Source organism: Eriocheir sinensis, chromosome 51, assembly GCF_024679095.1.
Source record: "Eriocheir sinensis breed Jianghai 21 chromosome 51, ASM2467909v1, whole genome shotgun sequence".
Taxonomy (NCBI): Eukaryota; Metazoa; Arthropoda; class Malacostraca; order Decapoda; family Varunidae; genus Eriocheir; species Eriocheir sinensis.
The window spans coordinates 4,780,236-4,802,255 of NC_066559.1; the positions used below are offsets into that span (position 1 = coordinate 4,780,236).

The 22,020-nt window shown below is 45.2% G+C and overlaps 1 protein-coding gene across 12 annotated transcripts in view; it reads left to right on the forward strand.

The window, feature by feature from the left end:
- LOC126982575 (TWiK family of potassium channels protein 18-like) overlaps positions 1 to 22,020 on the forward strand; it is a 151,370-nt gene that overhangs the window by 109,140 nt on the left and 20,210 nt on the right. For 5 of the 12 annotated variants that reach the window (XM_050834733.1, XM_050834734.1, XM_050834731.1 and 2 more), the window contains 6 exons: positions 130 to 291; positions 3,463 to 3,537; positions 5,948 to 6,013; positions 11,044 to 11,216; positions 12,979 to 13,186; positions 15,967 to 16,102. In XM_050834733.1, coding sequence (XP_050690690.1) covers positions 130 to 291; positions 3,463 to 3,537; positions 5,948 to 6,013; positions 11,044 to 11,216; positions 12,979 to 13,186; positions 15,967 to 16,102 — 820 coding nt within the window. The remainder of the gene's footprint in view (positions 1 to 129; positions 292 to 3,462; positions 3,538 to 5,947; positions 6,014 to 11,043; positions 11,217 to 12,978; positions 13,187 to 15,966; positions 16,103 to 22,020) is intronic. The other 7 variants (XM_050834739.1, XM_050834741.1, XM_050834742.1 and 4 more) reach the window with 4 other exon arrangements.

A 22,020-nucleotide genomic window follows, 5' to 3' on the forward strand; every position in this document is an offset into this window, starting at 1 on the left:
AGATAATATAACCAAATCTACAGCCGAGAGACTACACCGCAGCGTCAGTACATCATATTCTTCCTTCCTTCTCTTCACCACCACCTCCACCACCGCCACCACCAACGCTGCCTCCTCCGCCACCGCCAGGACGTGTTGCCCCCTACCTGGCCCCCCCCGGCCACCCCGCCACCCAAACAGGAGTCCCCGCCACCCCCCGAACCGCTGCCCATCCCCACCGGGCTGGTAGCTAAGCGGGCCGCCCTGTTTGACTCCCAGATAGAGGCGGACGTGGAGTTGATGAGGCATAAGGTGATGGCTCGGTTTGTCCTACGTCGTCTGCTAATACTGGAGTGCGTGTGTGTGTGTGTGTGTGTGTGTGTGTGTGTGTGTGTGTGTGTGTGTGTGTGTGTGTGTGTGTGTGTGTGTGTGTGTGTGTGTGTGTGTGTGTGTGTGTGTGTGTGTGTGTGTGTGTGTGTGTGTGTGTGTGTGCCCCTCGCTCGATGAATTTCGGAGTTCCTATTTCATGAAGAAACGACAATTTCAAACACAGAGAGCGACAGACAAACGGAAAGAGAGACAGTCAGACAGGCAGACAAACTGACTGACTGATAACTGGCTGACTGACTGATTGACTATCAGACTGACTGACTGACTGACTGACTGTCAGACTGACTGACTGACTGACTGACTGTCAGACTGACTGACTGACTGACTGACTGACAGTGATTAAGGCAGCGGCCACACTAGGAGCGAGAAAGCGAGCGAAAGCGAGAACGAGGACCTTTAACACATTGAAAGCAATGGAGGTGGCCGCACTGGACGCGAGCAGGTAATGGCGAGAAAGCGAGGTGACAGGCGAGAAAGCAACTAGAGTTGACGGCTAACTTTTGCGTGAGATCGCTCGGTCAGAAGGAGTGACATCACAGACATGCTTCTATATTTTTTTTGCCATAACTTACATCATACACTAGTTTGGGCATTTTAGTTAACACAGTTAGACGTAGCAGTATTTGCAGAACTCGAATATATTTGGGAAAACTCAATAAAACAAAAACTAAATAAACAGTGACGAGTTGAAGTTTAAGCATCACTCCGTAATGTTAATAACACATTTTACATATAACTACCATTTGCAATACTAAAATAAACTATTCCATCTTATAAAGATAAGCCTCCTGAACACTATGGTGTATACAGATTTTTTCATAAAACGCCAAATAAGTGAAGCACGAAACTATTTATTGAAACATTTCACCTCATCCCTCGTGTGCGTGACAGCGGCGGGCGTGAGGGGTGTGTACACTGTATAGTGTTGCTAGTATTCCCATTTGAGACGGCCACGAAACTTGACATCGTTGGAATACAACGTTGTCAAGTGTCGTGGTATTTTTACAAAATCTTTGTTATTATCCTAAAAACAAAACAATCTTAACACTATAATACCTTAATGGATTATCCAATCATTTAATTAAATTCATTTAAAGGTAGTAAACAGCTGACATATGAGAGGAAGCGAGACGTTTTGAGAGAGTGTGGCAGAGCTGCGGGGCGGTGCTGACCCGCATCGGCCGACACCCCAGCGGCCAGTTTCAAATGGGAATACTATCGGCTACACTGCTCCTTCAGAACAAAAGTATGCTCCAGTTATCTCAAATATTTGACAATACTTGAGTAGCTTTGTTAACCCCATGTATTATCTGGAAGTTGTCAGTCTTTTCTGTCACGTCAGTTATTGACTTGACACCCTCTTCTTCGTTCATCATGTGTGGTATGCATACAGCTTTGGTATAAAGCACTGACATGTCCCACGCTTTCTTGAATCTTGAGAACACTTGGCACTTCATCATACTATTCTCTAGTAAAAGTAAGCCATGATGTAAAGAACATCAGCTGATGGTCGGTCCGTCGACTATAAGTACAGGCGACACTTCACCGCGGGTCGCGTTGCCATGACAACCCTCGCCTCGCCTCGTTTTTCGTGTGGCCACAGAAACTCGCCTTGCCGTTCTCGCTCTCGCCCGCTCTAGCATTCTCGCTCCCAGTGTGGCAGCGGCCTAACTTACTGACTGACTGACTGACTGACAGACACGGACAGACAGACAGGCAGATGGACAGACAGATAGAAAAGCAGTCACTCTTAGTGCAGCACTTCAACAAATAAATACTGACTGAAATACTTACTGTGTTTGATTTTACTTCATATTATACATAAATGCGATTTTCTGGATATAGAGACTCACCCCAGTGTAACAATACACGGTATAATCACCTTTACACACAGCAATACAAAGTGTAATAATTTCTCAACTTATCGATGCAAACGGTTCTCTGAAGTGAGCGAGGGGGAGCGTTCCTGAGTGTTGTGTATTCGTGTGTTGTGTTGTGTTGTAATACAGTGTTGGTGTCACGCAAATAACGTCCACATCCACGCGTTTTCCGTAAGAGGCTGCGCCGATTGGCAGTTCGTTATCGGTGCGGGGCTTGACGCTTTTGACGACAAAGGTGTCACATTCATCATTTGCGTATAGGAAATAACAGTTCCTTTGTCGTTGTGCTAATAACGCTACGAACAAATGTGTCATGATTCCGAGATCCACGCGGACAGTTCAGCCACGGCAGGCTGAGAGGAGGATAATGAGGTCACCACTCATGACCCCACGCGCGGCTGGGGAGGACACCACCTACCTCACGGTAGCGTCAGCTCTATTTTGTAACTATGCAAGCAAGCGATGGCAAACCTGGCTTGGATGGTATCAGTGAGCCGACGTTGCCGTGCGGTCTGACTGATCTGTCTGTATGGATCTTGCAGGTTACTACCATGGCAAGGAGCTAATGCGTGAATATTAACAAGCGCCTAACGTACACACACATACACAGATGAAACATTCCAGGTATACAAAACACTGACTGACTGATTGGACAGCACGGCACGCGCACATCATGAGTGTGACACCTACCGGAAGTCGTGCACACGCAAGGAGCATCTGTAACAAACACCTGCTCAGCCTTTCCCTCATGCTGGACACGCGAGCAGGCGGTGTGCAGTAACACCTGCCGCTGCTAATGTGCCTCTTTCTATCTACTTGTGGACAAATAGATAGGAAGACAGATAAGACATTTTTGATTGGCTTCCACGCTATTAACATGAATCTCTTCAGCAGCTTGCGAGTGTTCATTTTTGTATAAACCTTTGGCCTAAATTTTGTATGGTAAGTATCGGTCTATTTTTGTATCTGTCGAAAGAAACAGATAGAAAAATAGATGATTAATGGAACTGATAAATAAATAAGTGAACTTTTTGCCTCATTCATGAATAAATCTGCTTTCATAGAGTTTTGACCTGACAGAATAAAGAGACATAGCTGGATAAGCAGACTAACAAATAAACAAAGACATAAATTGATAGCGACAATTTCAAAAATCAATAAACAGGTTAACAGACCTACTAACAGATTACTCATCCATTATAAATATTTCCAGCGGGTCTTGAAACGGCAGGACGGTGGCTGTGGATGTGCCGATAGCGAATTCACGATTTGCGCAGAGTGTTTAAAGGTAACGCGTGGATTGTTTATCTGCGGACAAACTGTACGGGTGTTGCCGTGTTTGTGTGAGTGTGGTGCTGGCGGGGCGGTGGTGTGCTAGGTGTTGTGTAGGTGTTAGGTTGGTGTTTTCTAGGTGTGCTGGTGTTGTGAAGGTATAGAGTTGAGGTGTTGGTGTTGCAAGTGTTCCCAAAGTTGTATAGGTGTTCTGGGGGTGTGCTGCACGGATGTTGTGTTGTATTACATGTTAAGATGTTGCACAAGTGTTACTCAAGTGTTTCGTCTAGCTGCAGGGTTGTATAAATGTTTGTGAGGTGCAGTAATCAACAACTGTGTTGGATCGGTGATGTGATCAAGAGGCGTTGCTGACGTGTTGTACTCTCCGGGTACTGTGTTCCTAAAGTGGTAGTCAGGAATACTGTGCTACACAGATGTTGCTGGGATTCTGTCCCACATGCTATGTGATGTGCGGGTATTTTTGATGTGTTGTGTTGCACAACTGCCGTTGATGAGTTGCTCACGGGCGGTATAGTTCCGGTGCACTGCTGTCACCGAATTGTGTCATTAGTAGTACTTTGTTCAGTTGTTGTCTTGCATTCGTGTCGCCAAGGTGGTGTTGCCGTGCAGTACAGGTACTGTGTTGCTCCTAGGTGCTGGGTGCAGGTCTGTCAGCGTGCCTGACCCTGACGCACATGGTGCTGAATGCTTCGATGTGAGGGAAGCACCTCACTGTGTGTACTGTTGATCTTGTAGACAAGACTGATATGTTGCATATTCGACATATTGTGACCACCTGCACATGAGCTGCGCAGGCCTGGTGGGGAAGATGAGGAAGGGCAGTAAAAGAAGAAGGAGGAGGAGGAGGAGGGGGAAAAGGAGGAGGAGGGGGTGGCTTATTAATCACAGAGGATGACGCCCTGTGAGTGCCTGTCATCCCGTGCACACAGCGTCACCATGTGTGTCACCGTCAGCTTACGTGCACGCATGTGTACGCCTCTACGCTATAGATGTCTGCATGTATTTCTTTTCCACGCCTCTTATATTTTGGTTGCAGATTTTATTCCTTTCGCCGAGTGCTGCTGCTTCTGAGTGTGTCCACGTGTGGGTATTTCGTATAAGCGTTTTATTTTTACTTATTTTCGGTTGTTTTTAAACTTATTTTAATATGCACTTGACGAAAAAGATGGTAAATAATGTAAACTTTCTCTTGGCATTTACTTTGTAATCTTCTCCATTATCATTTTCCAGAGGAAAGTGTTCTATTCGTTATTCCATATTCGCTTTGTCTCCCGTATCATTATTTATACTAGACATTTCTTCTGATACTCCTTTTCTCCCTAATACGGTCTTGCTAAAAGACTTGACTAACTCTTTCTACAGGACTGGCAAGGGGTGGGTGACCCTCCTCAGCCACCGCCGTGCTCCGTCGCCCTGTGTTCTTGCGTTGGTGTCAGTGTGGGTTTCAGGATCACGATAATCTGTCCCTGTTTCCTTACTAACGTTGTTTTCTGAGCTTTTTTTCTGTTCCTGTATCCTTGTAGTGTGTCAGTCTGTGATTCAGGTTCTCAATAGTGTCACTATTTTACTATTTTACTTAAGGTGTGTCTGATACGACCTGCGTCCAGCACAGTCTGTGTTAGCGTCTGTTCATTGTTCTTGACTTGTCTTTGTGCTCCCATTATTTGGTTCTGTCAGTGTCTGTTATCAGTGGTTTCTGCACTCAATGTTTTTTTTCTCTTGGGTACAGTTGGCGTCTGCTCTAGTAGTCCCTATACTGTTAAGTATATTCTTATCTTGTTAGCTTGTCGTCCAGTCTTCTAGTGTCAATAAATACTAATGCTTTTACAACACTGGACGCTTATGCCTCTGTAGTAATTCTGGCAGCTGTTCCAGGGTCACAGGTTTCCACGTTTTCAGGTTTCTTCACGCTGTCAACGGAGTCTAACAATGTAATCGTTTAATGGGTTCCGACAGTGTTAAGGAGTCAATGGTACTGACCTGATTGTGTTTCATATTTTCAGCCTTATTTTACATTCCATCAACTGTTGATGAGTATAGTCAAGGTAGTCTCCTATTTTTTCTCCCCATCATTCTGATGGGTTCATATTTTTCTTTAATTTTCTTCACCTTTTACTTTTTCAGTCTTCTCCGATTTCCTCCTGGATCTCTTTGTATATTTTTTTTATTTCATTCTCTTATTTCTTATGCTCCCGTTCTCTTTGTAGATACTGTCTCCCTCTTCGCCTCTTTCCTTTTGTTTGTGTTTACCATCTCTTCCTCTTACTCTTATATTTATTTATTTTTCTTCAGTTTCTTCTTGTTTCCCTTCGCCCTTCCCTTCCATCCCTTCCTCCTCCTGCACTTCCTCGTCAGTTCACCTCATTGCCTCTTCTTCCGCCCCCACACCCGCGGCGGCCGACCAGATGGTGGACTCGACCAAGGAGACCAGCCAGCGTCTGATCGGGGACGTGGAGGCCACCACCAAAAGGGTTATCTTTGCTCTCCTCAGTTCTGTCACCCTTAGCGTAGCACACAAAGGAAACACACTCACGCACGCACGCACACACATCACGGCCACGCCCTTTACGCATAAGCACAAGAGGGTCATCCTCTAAGCTCTGCAAGATTCTTAATCCGTTTACGAAGTCGTGTAATGCCAGAGAAAAGTTTGTGGTTTGTACACGGTAACTTGGCGGATGAGCTCCTCCTCCTTTTTACGCAACGAAGATCAATCAGACTCGACTAAGAACAAAAAAAAGGTGTGAGTTGTATCTGCAATAAAAAGGTTTTCCGTGTCACCCAGCGGACACTGAATGAAGCAGAACTGAAACGAGCTAACTTATCAAATGAACTCAAACAGATCTACTCACGGTCCAACACAAATACCGTCAGTTTGGGTGGGGCCTGAACCTCTTCACAGCGCTCTTGCATCACTCAATACATCACTCTCTCCCTCATAAGTCATCTACGTGCTATTTGAAATTGTGTATCAGATACTCTCTAAACATTAAATAAGATTTGGAAACACTATGGCCAGGGAACTCCCCGAGCGGGCCCCGCCCAAACTGGCTTTATAGCTGAGTCGGATTATAGTTTAGTTCACAAGAGGAAATCAGTAATGCTGAAGTGAGAAAAATTCATAGAAATAAAAATGTATTCTTCTAAAAAACGTCTCACTGAAGATCAACCAAACTACGTAAAATACAACACAGATGTAAAGGAGAAAACCATGGCGAGAAGAACATGTGTTTAAGCGGACAGGTGACGAGGCCTGGAGTGTGTGCGTGCGTGTGTGTGTGTGCACAAACAACACTAACATAGCCACGGATCGTTAATGTAGTTAATGACACTCAACAGTCCTCGGCGTTCAGTGGTAGAGTATTAAAAGACCCGAGAGCATGGGAGGATAATTATTTGTATTGTGTATGTTGTCCCTTACTCTTGTGTTCACTCTGTTTTATTTTCATCATTGGTGTGTGCTGATGTGTGTCTGTCTGTCTGTATAATTGTTTTACTTCGTTTTTACTTTTCTCTCTGTCTCCCACTAATTCCTTTTTCCTCCCACGACTATAACATTTTCGCTTCCTGTCTTCTTTTATCTATTCAACAACCCAATATTCCTCTGTTTCTCCTCCAACGACTATGGCATTTTCGATTCCTGTCTTCTTTTATCTATTCAACAACCCAATATTCCTCTGTTTCTCCTCCTACGACTATGACATTTTCGCTTCCTGTCTTCTTTTATCTATTCAACAACCCAATATTCCTCTGTTTCTCTTCCCACGACTATGACATTTTCGCTTCTTGTCTTCTTTTATCTATTCAAAAACCCAATATTCCTCTGTTTCTCCTCCAACGACTATGACATTTTCGATTCCTGTCTTCTTTTACCTATTCAAAAACCCAATATTCCTCTGTTTCTCTTCCCACGACTATGACATTTTCGCTTCTTGTCTTCTTTTATCTATTCGAAAACCCAATATTCCTCTGTTTCTCCTCCATCTATTCAAAAACCCAATATTCCTCTGTTTCTCCTCCCACGACTATGACATTTTTGCTTCCTGTCTTCTTTTGCCTATTCAAAAATCCAAATCTTCCTCTGTTTCCTTTTCTTCCCCATCCTCACCTCGCTTCCCCTCACTACCTTCCTCTTTCTTTCACTTCCTCACATTCCCGCCTTAGTCCCTCTCCCTTTCTCTATCCATTCTTTACACTTTGCATCCCTATACTCTCCCCTTCTTTCTCGCATCTCCTTTCCACCTTCACTCTCTTCTCTGCCTCCCTTGGTCACTCCCTTTTTCTTTCCCCTCACTGCCTCCCATTTCTCCCTTCTCCTTCCCTCCCTCACTCATTCATTCACTCACTCACTCATTCACTCACTCGCCCCTTCCCTCCCTCCCTCATTCCCAACCTAATAGACGCTTCGTTAAACTTTGCACAGGTCAACGAAATAAACAAACTCAAACGGTTAAATGCACTGTTAAATAAATGAACGAAGCTAATGTCATTTTGCTTGCTGGGGAGAATACGTAGCGAGCCTTGTTAACGTAAAAGGTTCCAAAAGTATTTCCTGGATAATGTTTGGTCCTCGCTTAATCCCTGAAAGTTTAAATGACATTCTCCGCCACAGCCCATGTTGGACTTTAAGGATATTGATGATTTTCGAGTTAGACCTTTTTTCTTCATTTTGCTCCTCTTCCTTTTCTTAACTCTGTCCTTTTTCTCCATTTCACTCCTTTTCTTTCTTTCTTCTTTATGCCTGTTTTCACCCCTTTTCATTTCTTTCTTTTTTTGCATGTTACACCTCTATCTTTTCTTAACTCTTTGCCCTTTCCTTCACTTCACACCTCTTCTTTTTCCTTCTTGTTCCCTTTTTTACCATTTTTCTGCTGCTGTTGTTGTTGTTGTTGCCTTTTACACCTCTTCCTTTTTTAAGTATTTCCCTTTTCTTTCGTTTCAGACATCTTCCTTTTTTTCTCCTCTGCCTTTTTCAGTCCACCCCCCTTTTTATTTTTCTTCATTTTACACAGCTTCCATTTTTTAACTCTGCTTTTTCTTGCATCTAATCCTTTTTTTCACCTCCGTCTATTTTTACCCCTTTTCTTTTTTTTCATTTTACAACTCTTCTTTATCTAAACTCTTGACCTTTTCTTGCATCTCATACCTCTTCCTTTTCTTTTGTTCTCTGTCCTTTATATACCTTTCTTTTTATTTTTTTGCATTCAACATCTTTTCCATTTTCCCTTCTCCTCTTTGCATTTTCTTTCACTTCACAAACTTTTCATTTCCCTTCTCTGCATTTTCTTTCACTTCACGTCTTTCATTTCCCTTCTCTGCATTTTCTTTCACTTCACACGTCTTCCATTTTTCCCTCTCTTTGCATTTTTTCACCCCTCTCAGCTCCCACCCACCCCAGCTAAATGGAAAGACAAAATGTGGTTTAATTCTTCAGTTCGTGGAAAGAGAGGAAAATTTTGTTACCACATTTTTTTCTTCCCTTCAAACACGACTCACCACTTTTACTTTCCCCTGTGTGTGTGTGTGTGTGTGTGTGTGTGTGTGTGTGTGTGTGTGTGTGTGTTTTCCCTCTTCTTATTACCTCCCTCTCTTCCTCCTTCCTTCCCTTCCTCTCCGGCTGTCTTCCTTCCTCCTCGTTTCCCTTACTAGAATTATTTCCATCTTTCCCAGTGTTTGCTCTCCATCCTTGCTTCATCTCTCATCTTTTATCTAACTCCATTTTTACTTTATCTTCTTTCCCTTCCTTGCAATTCCCTACGTCCTTATTTCTTTATTATTTCCTTCTTTCTATCTCCATATCTACCTTTCTCGTATCTCCTTTCCCTTCCTAGCGATCTCCCTACAAACCCATTTATCTCCATCTCACTATCTCCATCTTAGTTTCATCCTTCTCTGATCTCTTTTCTCTTCCTTCTTATTCACCTGCATTCCCATTTCTCACCATTACCTCCATCTATCTATTTCTCTCCCTTCCTCCTTCCCTCGTTAACAATCTTACTCCATCCCTGCCTCCCTCAGTAATCTCTCTACCTCCCTCCCTCTCTCCTTCCCTTACTAACATCCTTCCTCCGTCCCTGCCTCCCTCATTCTCCCCCCCGTCACTTCTGTCTCTTTTTAAGCCGTTTAGTATCTGACAGTTCACTTCACTGGCCATTAACTTGAGTGTGTGTTTGTTGTTTCTTGCTAACATCCTCTTCGCGTCCATCTGTCTCAATGTCTGTGTGTTTGTTTTCCTGCTCCTCTGTGTCTGTTTTTCTATACTTGAGTCTTGAATGCCCAGAAGTCGGTTATTTATGTTCTTTTCTTTTCTTTCGTACTTTAGACGTAATCATTTTTGTTGCTGATCTTGCAGTTGTCGTCTTTTGTTTATTTTGACTGGGCATTGATTGGTTGAAACGTGGCTCCTGTAATGTACTTGTTTGTGCACCCTAACTCCTGTAATGTTGTAGATGAAAACCTTAACTAATGTCTGACTGGGTTATTCCCGAGTAGAAAAGTCTCCCACATGGTGAAGTGTTTTTCTTTTCGTCCTCTTCCGTACTACTGTTGACGAGAATCATGTCACTTTTGCCTCTGTCTTCTGATCTTGTTTGTTTCTGTCTTTCTTCGTAATGAACAATGAACAAGAATCATATGTGTTCCTTATCACTGTTTGTTTATTTTGAATGGAAAGTACTTGTTAGAGGAGTATATGCATAATGAACTTGTTTGTCTTTCTACCCAACTACTGTGGAAAAGAATCATCGTAGTGTCCTGATTACTGTTTGTTCCGAGTATTTGTATAAACAAGCATGTCTCTGTGTTTTCATTTTTCCCTTTACATACAAATGCGCGAAGATGTTGTTTATTTCCATGTTGTTCCCGTTTCTTGTGACTTGGAGGAAAAGTCTAATGTATAGTGGATCTGTCTAGTGTTCGTATAGACGTCTTGATGTATATATTTTAACATAGATTTTTTTTACGATAATTAGTTTTCCCATTCTAGTTTCCACCACAACATCACGGTGACGGCAGTTATTACAAAGCATGGAGGCAATTATAGAGATACACGTGTCTAATTGTTGTGATTATCTAGTCCTGTTTTATTTATAGATGTACTTTAGCGAGTAATATAACACAATCATTATATTTAACCTATGCATTTATATATACTACTGTTCCATTTTCCTACCCCCATCTTGTACTATCTTTTATACAAACACACTTATTCTCTATCTATATGGGGCTCTCCCTCTCTCATGATGTTACTGGTACTGTCAATGAGTAATACCTTTGCTTCATCCGTCCCTAGTCATCTCTCTTCCATGCTCCCCTCCCTTCCCTTCCCTGACAACGCACCCCAAAGCTACATACAGATCAACCTACAGAAAGATGGAGATGTGGAAAAATGGTGTAAGGAAACGATGAAAATGAAATATGCACTAATACGTTTCTTATCTCCTTTCTCTCCTGTGTGTTTGTTTGGTTGGATGGTTGGTTGTGCGTGCGTGTGTGCGTGCAGGTGAAGGACAAGACGGTGAGTGTGTCTGGCCACATGAAGGACGCCACGGTGGGGGCCAGCCAGTGGGTCGCCTCGCAGACGACCCGCACGGCCAAGGTCGCGATGGAGCAGGCCAAGGCGGGCATGAGCTTCGGCGAGAAGTTCACGCTCTACTCCTTCGAAAAGATATCAAGGTGCGACACTTAAGCGGGTCTGACTTTGGGTGTATCCTGCGTCTCCGTCTATGTGTGTGTCTGTGTGTCTCATTGTGTCTTTCTGTTACTCTGTCTGTATTTTTCTGTGTCTGTGTGACTGTCTCATTTTGTTCATCTCTGTCTATCTGTGTGTTTGTGTGTCTGTCTACTTTACCTGTCTGTGTGTCTGTCTATCATGTTTCTCTGTCTCTGCTGTCTGCTATGTGTGTGTGTCTGTCTATCATTCTTTTCCTCTCTGTGTCTTTCTGTTACTTTACCTGTCTCTAAGTCTGTCTGTCTGTGTGTCTGTCTATCATTCTTTCCCTCTCTGCAACTCTGTCTCTTTTTATGTCTTTGTTACTCTGTCTCTGTGCATGTTTCTTCCCATGTGTCTGCCTATCATTCTGTCTCTCTTGCATGTCTGTGTCTGTCTGTCTGTAAGTCCGTCTGTCAATATTCCTGTCTGGATGACTCGCACGTTTCGTCTCTGGCCTCTCTTCCTCTCCTTCTTCAGTTCCGGATTACTTTTTTTTCTCCTTTCTCTTGTCTCGCCTTTAAAAAATCCGAGGACCTAATTTTCATGAGAGGACTCCGCCATGAAGGGAAAGGAATGGTAGGAGAAAAATATCACCTCTTTGTCTCCATCCCCAATGCTCCTTTTTCTTCCTCCTCCTCCTCCTCCTCTTTGTAGCCCGTCCTCTTTTCTCCCGGCACATGCTTTCTTCATTTCCGTGCATTCTATTTTTCCTTCTCGCTGCCTTTTTTTCATGGTCTTTTTTTCCTGTTTTTCTTTTTTTCACTCGATGCCTTGAGTCTCTAGTGATCCATGTTTATCCTGTCCTCTTATGCTTGCTTCTTCATCTCTGTTTCTCTTTGATTCATTTCTTACTAGTATTTTCTCCACTTCTCCTCCTCCACCTCCTCGTCCTCCCTTCCCTGCTTCCAGCTTTTCCCTACTTCAGCCCTCTCTCATATTTCACGGCGGCTGTTCCAGGGACCGTGTATTTATGCTCCTATAAAAAATTAAGAAGGTAGTTTATCACTCCGCAGTTACTGTTTTGTGTTTTCTTTTCCTGCTTCCCTCTGTCCCTCCCTCCTTCCCTCCTGCTGTTTCTGCTTTCGTTTTCTTTTTTGGTTACATCCTTCATTTCTTTCTCGCTCTTTCCCATTTTCTTTTTCGCATACACACATACAAACACACACACTCTCACACACACATTCACTCACTTTCACTTTCCCTCTCTCTTTATCTATCTATCTATCTATCTATCTATCTTTCTATCGACCTATCCCCCCTCTCCCCACTACAACACCCACCATCTCATTATCTCTTTATGTAAACGTCTCGGGTTGCCATTTTGACTATTTTCTAAGGCCACAGAGAAGATTAACCGGGTAAGTACTATCTATCTATCTATCTATCTATCTATCAATATAATCTTCTTCTTATCTGCCCCCCTTACCTACAGCATCCACCATCACACACAACCTCCCAGCAACACCTCCACTACACCACCACACCACCCACCGATAACCAACACCAACCTCATTCTCTCCCCCTGTCATCTCCCATCTCCACTCTCTCTCTCTCTCTCTCTCTCTCTCTCTCTCTCTCTCTCTCTCTCTCTCTCTCTCTCTCTCTCTCTCTCTCTCTCTCTCTCTCTCTCTCTCTCTCTCTCTCCAACTTCCTTCTTTCCCCTTGTCACCTCCCACCTCCCCTACATCACCTACCTACAGCCTCCTTCTCTCCCCTCCTCGACAGCTTCTCCCACAAGGGGTTCACCCACGTGTTCATGTTCCTGGTGTTGGCGCTCTACACAGCTCTCGGGGCGCTGCTCTTCATGGCCATCGAGGGACCGCACGAGAAGGAGCACAAGGCCAACATCATATACGAGAGGAACAAGTTGCTGGACGGTCTCTGGCACCACCACACCTACAACAGGGACCTTAACTTCTCCAGCTGGGAGTCGGTGAGTGGGGGTGGAGGGGGGGTGGAAGGAGGGGTGGGATTGTGTGGGGGGGAGTGTTGTGTGTGGGGGGGGTTGTTTGGGGGTGGATGGGTGTAGGGAGGGAGGGAGGGGGAGAGAAAAAAAAGAAAAGAAAGAAAAAGAAAGAAAGAAAAGAGAAAAGATAGAAAAGACAGAAGAGAGAGAGAGAGAGAGAGAGAGAGAGAGAGAGAGAGAGAGTAGTAGTAGTAGTAGTAGTAGTAGTAGTAAGGGTTACGAGGAACGATACGAAAAACGACAACTATGATGACCCACACGACGGAAGTGATGGACGCTCCTGCAACGCTCCACTCTTCTTTCCTAAACTAACCATCGTGCGTCGGTAGCTGGCTGGCACGAGAAGATGGACTCACGGCTGAATGTTTTAATGATATCGACTCTCTTAATGTTTTAGGGAGGAGTGTAGCATGAAGACCAACATGACAAAGGCGATCGAAGTGTGTTTGTTAATTTACTATTCCTGCGTGTGCTGCTGACTGGTGAGTGAAAACTGATACAATGGGAGGCGTTTCCGTGTTATATCCGCTAACATGTAGGTTGTGACAATACGTGAATGGCAGCGTGACAGAGGCGATCGAAGTGCCACAGTTTATCTTTCACGCGTCAAAAGCCGTGCCGTTAACTCACAGATACAGTTTAAAGGTAGATTCGCGTATGGGTGTTCTTTCGCTACCCTCCTTACTGTTTTGATTGATACGATGTCGTGAAGGCCAACATAACAAAGGCGCTCAAAGAAATATAACGCCTGGAAGAAATTATAAAATGCAATGCTATATATAAAATCAGGTAGTGTGAAAAATTACATGTAGTAGATAAGCCTTCATGACAGAGGCACCCGAAAATATATATAACAGCTAGAGAAAAATAAATAGCAATACAAAGAAAAACGAGTAGCTTGTAGAGGGACATGTACTAATGATTAAGAGAGATAAATTCCCAGAGATGTTTTTTTTTTATATATTTCGTTTATTATTTTCGTTACAACTGCCGTGAAAAAGACCAACATAGGAGACAATCGACCCACCATGCAACAATTCACCTCCTCCGTGTCCCGCTTGTGCCGACTTTTGCTTCCACGAGGGGAGGGAAGGGCAGGGGTAACGTTGCCAGATTGTCGTACTCAGCCGATAACATTTCCCGATTTCCTACCCCCAAACTGTCTTCTGGGCTCTAATAAAGAAACTGATTTATAGTTATCATTAAAAGAGTTAGATCCTGGTGTTTCTTGGTAATAAATAGGCGTCAGAAACAGAAATACTATGCTCTGAGTGCGACAATCTGGCAACGGTGTGCAGGGGTAGGGCAGGTGTTCTTTATGGTGGCACTTTGGAGGGTCCCGTCCCCTATTGAGCTGGCCTTGACCCTCGCGCTGGAACGGCCGGCGTGAGGGGGACTGAAAGCCTTCCCGGGACACAAGCTGGAGTGCCTCGTCCCTTGTGAGGTGAGGCGAGAAGTAAAACCGGTACAAACGCATCCAATTTTTTTCCGCCTCGACCATCCATCCCTCCCGCTATGCCAGTCAGTTAGCTCCGCCGTTCCTGACACCAAAACATGCAGTAGACTCAACCCCGTTCACAATAATCTCGCAAATAAGCCCCGCCCCATTTCTCGTTCAGTATGGCCAGACTGCAGGAAAGCCACGCCCTCTTTCCATCTCAGGATAAATATGATTGGTGGATGCGAAGAAAGGTTTGATCTGATTGGTGGAAGGCGTGTTGGTGTGGGGCTTAACCTTGTAGTTATCGTAGACAGTATATTTCCTCAATGATGTGTTTGTGGATGGGTGACTGACCAAGGATGATGAGAGAGAGAGAGAGAGAGAGAGAGAGAATCCTTTTCTACCATTCCCCATTCTCCCTTCATTTCTCTCCTCCTCCCTCCTTCTCTCCCTAACAGCCTTCTTCTATCCCTGCCTCCCTCGGTCTCTTGCCCCCCCTCACTTTTGTCTCTTTGTAGCTGTTTAGTATCAAAAAGTTCACTGACCTTTCCATGTCATTTCGTTTCCGTCCAGCTTTCCCTTCAACCCTTCACTCGTTCCTTTCCCCGAGGTGCCTTGATCTTCTAACCCTTTCCCACACCTTCCAAGCCCAACTAATCGTCACCTTAACCTCCTAGGCGTGATTTTTTTTTAACACATCCACTAATTTACCATCAGCAAACGGCTAATCTATCACTATATTAACTTTCCCCTTCGTGTTCTGATCTTTTCCCCACCTGGCCACGCCCCAGGTTGATTAATCGCTACCTTCACCTGCCTCTCCATCACCTCACCTGTCAACAAGGCTTGGTACCTCACTGCAGGGTCTCACTTTTCTACCATCCCGAGCTAGTCAACCCCCTTCTTAAAACCTCCTCACTTTTCATTCTTTAAGCCCCCACAGCACATTACAAGAACACGAAGAGTCTGCAAGAGCCTATATAGTCGAGCGACACAGGCAAGCTGCTACAAACCTAACATCACCAAGTCCTTACCCATGACCATCTGTAACATACACTTTTCCCATTAGTAACTGATGGGAAAAGTGTATGGTACATCAACCCACATCATACACTTTCGCCAGGACTATGTATCCACCCCTTACACCTGACCAAACCATGACATTTTAAAGCATTGAGCCTTCCAAACCGTTACGAGCATCTGCACCATACACTGTTCCCATCAATTACTACCATACCTTACGTCAACCCACTGTACACACTCTCGCCTGGACATAATCACAGTTTTCTCCCCTCGTGTGCTGCAGATGGTCAAGTCGATGCTCAAGCCTTACGACGCCGAGCTGTACAACTCCTGGTCGGTGGCAATCTCCCCCGACGAGGACCCCGACTGGACCTTCTGGAAAGCCATGTTCTTCTGCTCCACCATCACCACCACTATCGGTAAGTGTGGCGTGGCATAACGGGAGGATGGGAGGGAGAGATTTGGAACGGCAGGGAGGAAAGGAGGGTGGATGGAAGATGGATGGGATGAGAAGAGGAAAGGAAAGAGAGAGAGTTGCATTTGGAAAGGAGAGAAGAAAGGAGGGAGGGAGTGATGGATGATGGAAAGAGGGAGGACGAAAGGGAGGAAAGAAAAGAGCGGGGAAGCGAGTGACGGGAGGGTGAGAGAAGAAAACAGAATGATGGTGAGGAGGAGGAGGAGGAGGAGGAGGAGGAGCTAACCATTGTATCTTGCTGTTGTTGGTGTTGTCAATGTTGCCAAGGTGGTGGTGATGGTGATGATGGTGGTACTGGTATTGGTGGTGGTGGTAATACTGTTGGTGTTACTTATTGTTGTTTCTGTTGTTAGTGTGCTCTTAATAAGTTGTTGTTTATTGTTCTAGTTGTTGTTGTTGTTGTTACTATTGGTGGCGGTGCTATAGTGCTGAGAATAATAATGCCGAGTGAAGATTATAAAAAAAAAAAAAAAAGGTGGAGGTGGTGAAAAAAAATAATTTACCTGATGTGGAGGACAGATGACAGATGCTCCGTCCCCCTCCCCTCCCTCCCCCTACCCCCCCCCCCCTTTTCCCAGCAGCGAGGCGAGGCGTGTCAGCGAGGGAGGGGAAGGGGGGGGGGGAGAGATGGAAGAGAATGGAGGTGAGGGGAGGGAGAGAAAAGAATAGAGGTGGTAGAGGTGGTGGAGGGGAAGTTGACAGGGGTGGAAGAGGGAGGTGAAGAAGATTGACAGGGGGTGGAGGAGAGTTGAGTCGCTGAAGGGAGTGGAGGGGAGAAGGTGAAGGGGAAAAGTGGAGGAGGGAGAGAAAGGGAGTGGAGGGAAGGAATGGAGGAGAGGAGATGGAGGGGAAAAGTGATGGAGGGAGTGGAGAGGAGGGGATGGAGGGGGAAAAAAGTAGAGGTGACGGAGAGGAAAATGGAAAGGGTGAACGAAGTGGAGGAAGGAAGTAGAAAAGTTAAAAGGGAATGGACGGGAGAGGTGGTGGTTGGGTGGAGTGGTTAATTAACGAAGTGGAGGCGGTGGAGAGGAAAAACAATTCAGGAGGAGGAGAAGGAGGAGGTAGGAGGAAAGGGACAAAAGGGAGTTGATGGCAGTGAGTATAGGGAAGAGGGAGGGTTAGGGGGAGGTGGTGGAGGGAGTTACGAAGAGTTAGAAAAGGGAAAGGTCATGGAGGATATGGATAAAGGGGTAGAGTAGATGGATTAGGTAGCAGATGAAGAAAGTGGAAGTGACTGACAGATGGGATGGTGGAGGATGGGAACAACTAGAAGAGGAGGGAGAGTCACAGTAAAATAAAAACTCAACAGACACAGACATACAAACAGACAGACGGAAGGACAGGCAGACATGCAGCCAGACAGGTGTGGGCGTGTGTTAACGAGACTCACCTGCCGTCACCTGAGCTACCGCAGTTTGTCGGTTAGAAGCAGGGGCGTGGGAAGGATGTGGTGGTGATGGGCAGGAGGCGGCGGAAGGAAAGGTCAGAGAGGAAGGAAGGCGAGGCGTTAAAAGAAATATATGATAGAAAAGGCAGTGAATTGTCCGTGGGATGGAAGCTGGTAGGAGGAATGAGGTGGGGGAAGGAAAGGAGAGAGAGGAAGAAGGTGGTGGGAAATGTGGAAGGGGAGGAGGAGGGAATGGAATGGTAGGTATGTGGGAAGGAACAGGTAAGAACGAGAAACGCGCTCTTTACTTCCACAAAACGCTAAGCAAACAACAACCTATACACTGTTTACATGTTACCCATCTGCAACGCAACCTCAACACTCGAAGGCACGTCAAAGCTTCCTACCAAACATCTAAGTAATGGAAACACGCTCTCTTCACCTCCACAAAACGCTAAGCAAACAACAACCTACACACTGTTTACACGTTAAGGGGCTTTTACTCTGGGCAAATTTTCCGTGGATCTTCAGTCAAATCACAATTTCCGCAAGCGTGGTTCTCATTTGTTTCTTGTTATTGCTACTGATGAAGATGGTGAGTAATACCGTCGTCCTTCAGTGAAATCAACCGTAGCTTTGGAAGATCGTGGACACGTCAGAAAACCACGGAAATATAAGAACCACGCCAGCGGATATCGTGGTTTGACTGAAGACCCACGGAAAATTTGCCCAGTGTAATAGCCCCTTTACCTATCCACGACCCAGCATTACTACTCGGAGGCGCGTTAGAGCTTAACACCAATCATCGAACACAAGAAAGCACACGCCCTTCCTTTCCACCACGAATCAAGATCAAGAAGAATACATATACACAGTCACACGTCCTTTGGTAGTTGTGGTTACGAAGCAGCATTACGCATCATGAGAGACGTCAAAGCATCAATTAATAAGCAAAGCAAAAAGAAGAGTTTGTACTTACCATTCATCTGCACGACAGGAAGAACGCAGTCATCCAGCCGCACCGTCACGCGTTCTGCAACAACAACAATGATAAATAAGACCAGGTGGGAGAAGGAGACAGAGGAAAGAAAACTGGAAGGACTGTGGGGAAGGGGAGTGCTGGAAAAAGATGGAAGGAAGAGTGAAAAGAAAGAATACGTTGTAGCAAGATGGAAAGAGAGGGACTGGAGAGGAAGTAGGGAAAATATAGGAGTCAAGTAGGAAAAAGAAAAGGAGGAGATGAACCATTACACAAGCGTCTTTTAGTAACAACGATCCAGAAACCCACATTAACCTACTCACAAAGGCGTCAAAGCATCAAACAGCACAAGCGGAGGAAGAACACACATGAAAAGGAAGCACAATATCCCACACCATTATCATCGACCTCTCTTTTGCCCTCTCGTTCTTTTTTTCTTTTGCCGGAGCAGCGTTTAGCCGGGGGGGGGGGGGGGGGTTGTGCTTTTTCCTTGAGTTGCCTCCCTTGCCGTAAAATAAAACTACAGAAGGCATTCACCGCGGAGAGGAGAGACAGGCAGCGAGGCGTCGGGTTACCCCAGCCCTGCATTCATGTCCCTCCGCCCGACGTGACTCCCTTCTCCTCTCTTTTCTTCCCCGTCCTTTAAAGTCACGCCAAGAGGGAAACGTGAGCTTGACGCACCGCCCACCCACCTGCCTGCCTGCCTGTCTGATTTGTATTTGTTTTGTTTCTTTTTCACTAACCTTTCTCGTTAACCCTCTTGATGGATGCATGCGTGGGTGACAGGAAAGGTGGTTGGGTGGTTGGGTGACTGACTAATGAGGTGGGTAACTGGGTAGGTGGATACGTGGTTGGATGGTTAAGTAATAAGGTGGGTAACTGGGTAAGTGGTTGGAAGGTTGGGTGACTGAGTAATGTGGTGGATAATTGGGTAGGTGGGAATGTGGATGACTGGGTGGTTGGCTGAATGGGTGATTGTCCATAAGTAGTTTTAGATTAGGTTTTGTTTTCCGGCCACAGCACAATTTGTTTCATCATACAAGACAAGTGAGAATTTTATTATTGCTACTCTTATTTATTCATCTCTATCCCTCTATCTATCTATCTATCAATCTGTATCTCCCATTCACTCACTTTTCCCTCCTCTCCATTCCCTCAGTGCACAGACTTCTACTATTTCGAAAGCCCCATCATATTCGCCCTTAACTCACTCACCTACCCACTCACTAACTTCCCCTCACTATACTTTTACTCACTCACTACCTTTCCTTAACATCACTTCCCACTCACTCACTACACTCACTCATCCTCAAGTCTTTCAGTGCCGCCAAACTCGCTAAGTCCACAATCCCTAAACACATTCGCTCTAACTACACCCTTAACAACGAACACACGCGCGGGCGGAACGAAACGAATCTGCATCTCGGGGTCTCGCGGGGTTCAAGGAGACTCGTTAGCGGGATTCGTTCGGGTTCGAGCCCCGCGAGTCGCTTCTCCGGGACAGTTTATTGGATTCGCGGGAAACAGTTTCTACACCCCGATTCTCGTCCAGTCTTTGGGGGTCGCGCTTACTGAGGCCTGAAACGGAGCACTGAAGCTGAAACAAGGGTGTGGGGGACAGGGGAGAGGAGGAGGAGGAGGTAAGGGAAGTGTGGAGAATGAGGAATAAGGAAGCAGAGGAGAGGGAAAGGAAGAGATGGAGGGAGAAAGAAACTGATTACGTAGAAGAAAGGTGGTGGTAGGGAGATAAGAAAAAGGGAAGAAGGAGGAGGAGGAGGAGGAGAAGGAGGTGGGAAAGGGAAAAGAAAGAAGAAAGAAAGAAATTGATAAGGTAGAAGAGTTGGTGGCAAAGGGGATGAGAAAAATGGAGGAAGTAGAGAAGGAAGAACAAGAGGAGGAAAAGAGAAGACGGAAAGAAAAAAGAGGAGGGAGAAAGGAACTAATGAGGTAGAAGGCAAGTGGAGGTAGGGGGTAAGAGAAGGAAAAAAAAAAAGGAAGAGAAGGAGGAGGTAGTAGTATGGAGAAGAAGGAGGAGGAGGGAAAAAGGAGTGGAGAAGGTGGAAGGAAAAGAAAGGAATTGATGAGGAAGAACTAAACAGTGAGTGGAAAGAAAGCATTGAAGGGTGATGGAGGGAGAGGTGCGGGGTGGGTCGGAAGAGGGAAGAAAGGGAGAGAAATGAAGAAAAGGAAGGGAAGGGGAGAGAAAGTGAGGAGGGAGATAATGCTGGTGAAGGGAAAAAAATAAAGGGACCCGAAGGAAAATATAAATATGGAAAATGGGAAGAGAGAAGGGCGTAAGAGGGAAAATAGGAGAAAAACAGAAAGGGGGAGAAGGAGGGGAGAACGAAAGAACGGGAGATGGAAAGGGGGAGAAGGAGGGGAGAACGAAAGAACGGGAGATGGAAAGGGGGAGAAGGAGGGGAAAACGAATGAACGGGAGATGGAAAGGGGGAGAAGGAGGGGAGAACGAAAGAACGGGAGATGGAAAGGGGGAGAAGGAGGGGAGAACGAAAGAACGGGAGATGGAAAGGGGGAGAAGGAGGGGAGAACGAAAGAACGGGAGATGGAGACCGCTAACGTGAAGGGGGGAGAAGGGAGATGGAGAGAAAGGAAACGAAAGAAAGCTAGGAAAAAAGTTGTACGGTACACATGGAGAGAGAGAGAGAGGTTACCGAGAACAAATTAATGGGGCTGCTGACAAGAGGGTATTTACGTTCCTCTGAGAATTTGAGTTTTCTTTTTTTTCTTAGTAGGCTCATTATTTTCATTTGACAATATTAATGCGAACTTTCTGCCTTTATCTGTTCTCTCTCTCTCTCTCTCTCTCTCTCTCTCTCTCTCTCTTAACGTGATCTCTCTTCTTCACTATTTTCCTTTGGTTCCTTTCTTACGTTTCTCATTTTTACTTTCTGTTTATTTTTCCTGAACTTTCATTATCAAACTTTTTCCTTTATTTTCTCGCGCCCAGGAGTGACCCGTCTGGTTGGCTGGACAGAGATAATGCTAACTGGAAATTCAGTGACAAGCGAACGAAGGACTGAGGATGGAAAGGAAAAAAATAAAACTGATGAAAGAGGAGACAGGATAAGCGGATTACTCCCTTCCTTTCCCATTTTCAATCCTTTGGTACATGATTCCCCTTCCCCAACTCTCTCTTCATCTCTTTATCCCTCGCTTGCTACCCTCTTTCCTTCCCCTCTTTTTCTTTCTCTATCTCTCTTTTGCTACCCTATTTGCTCTCCTCTCCCTCTCTCTCCTTCCCTCTCTCGCTATCTTTCCTCTATTTGTTGTATTACTTTTCGCTGTGTGTGTGTGTGTGTGTGTGTGTGTGTGTGTGTGTGTGTGTGTGTGTGTACTTCCATCGTTTCCGTTCTTGTATATACTCTGCCATATCTTATCAAGGGTTCTTTAGCATAAGTCTATTAGTTAGTTAGTCAGTTAGTTAATCAGTCAGTCAGGTAAATCAGGTAGTGAGCACGCTAATCAATCAGTCAAT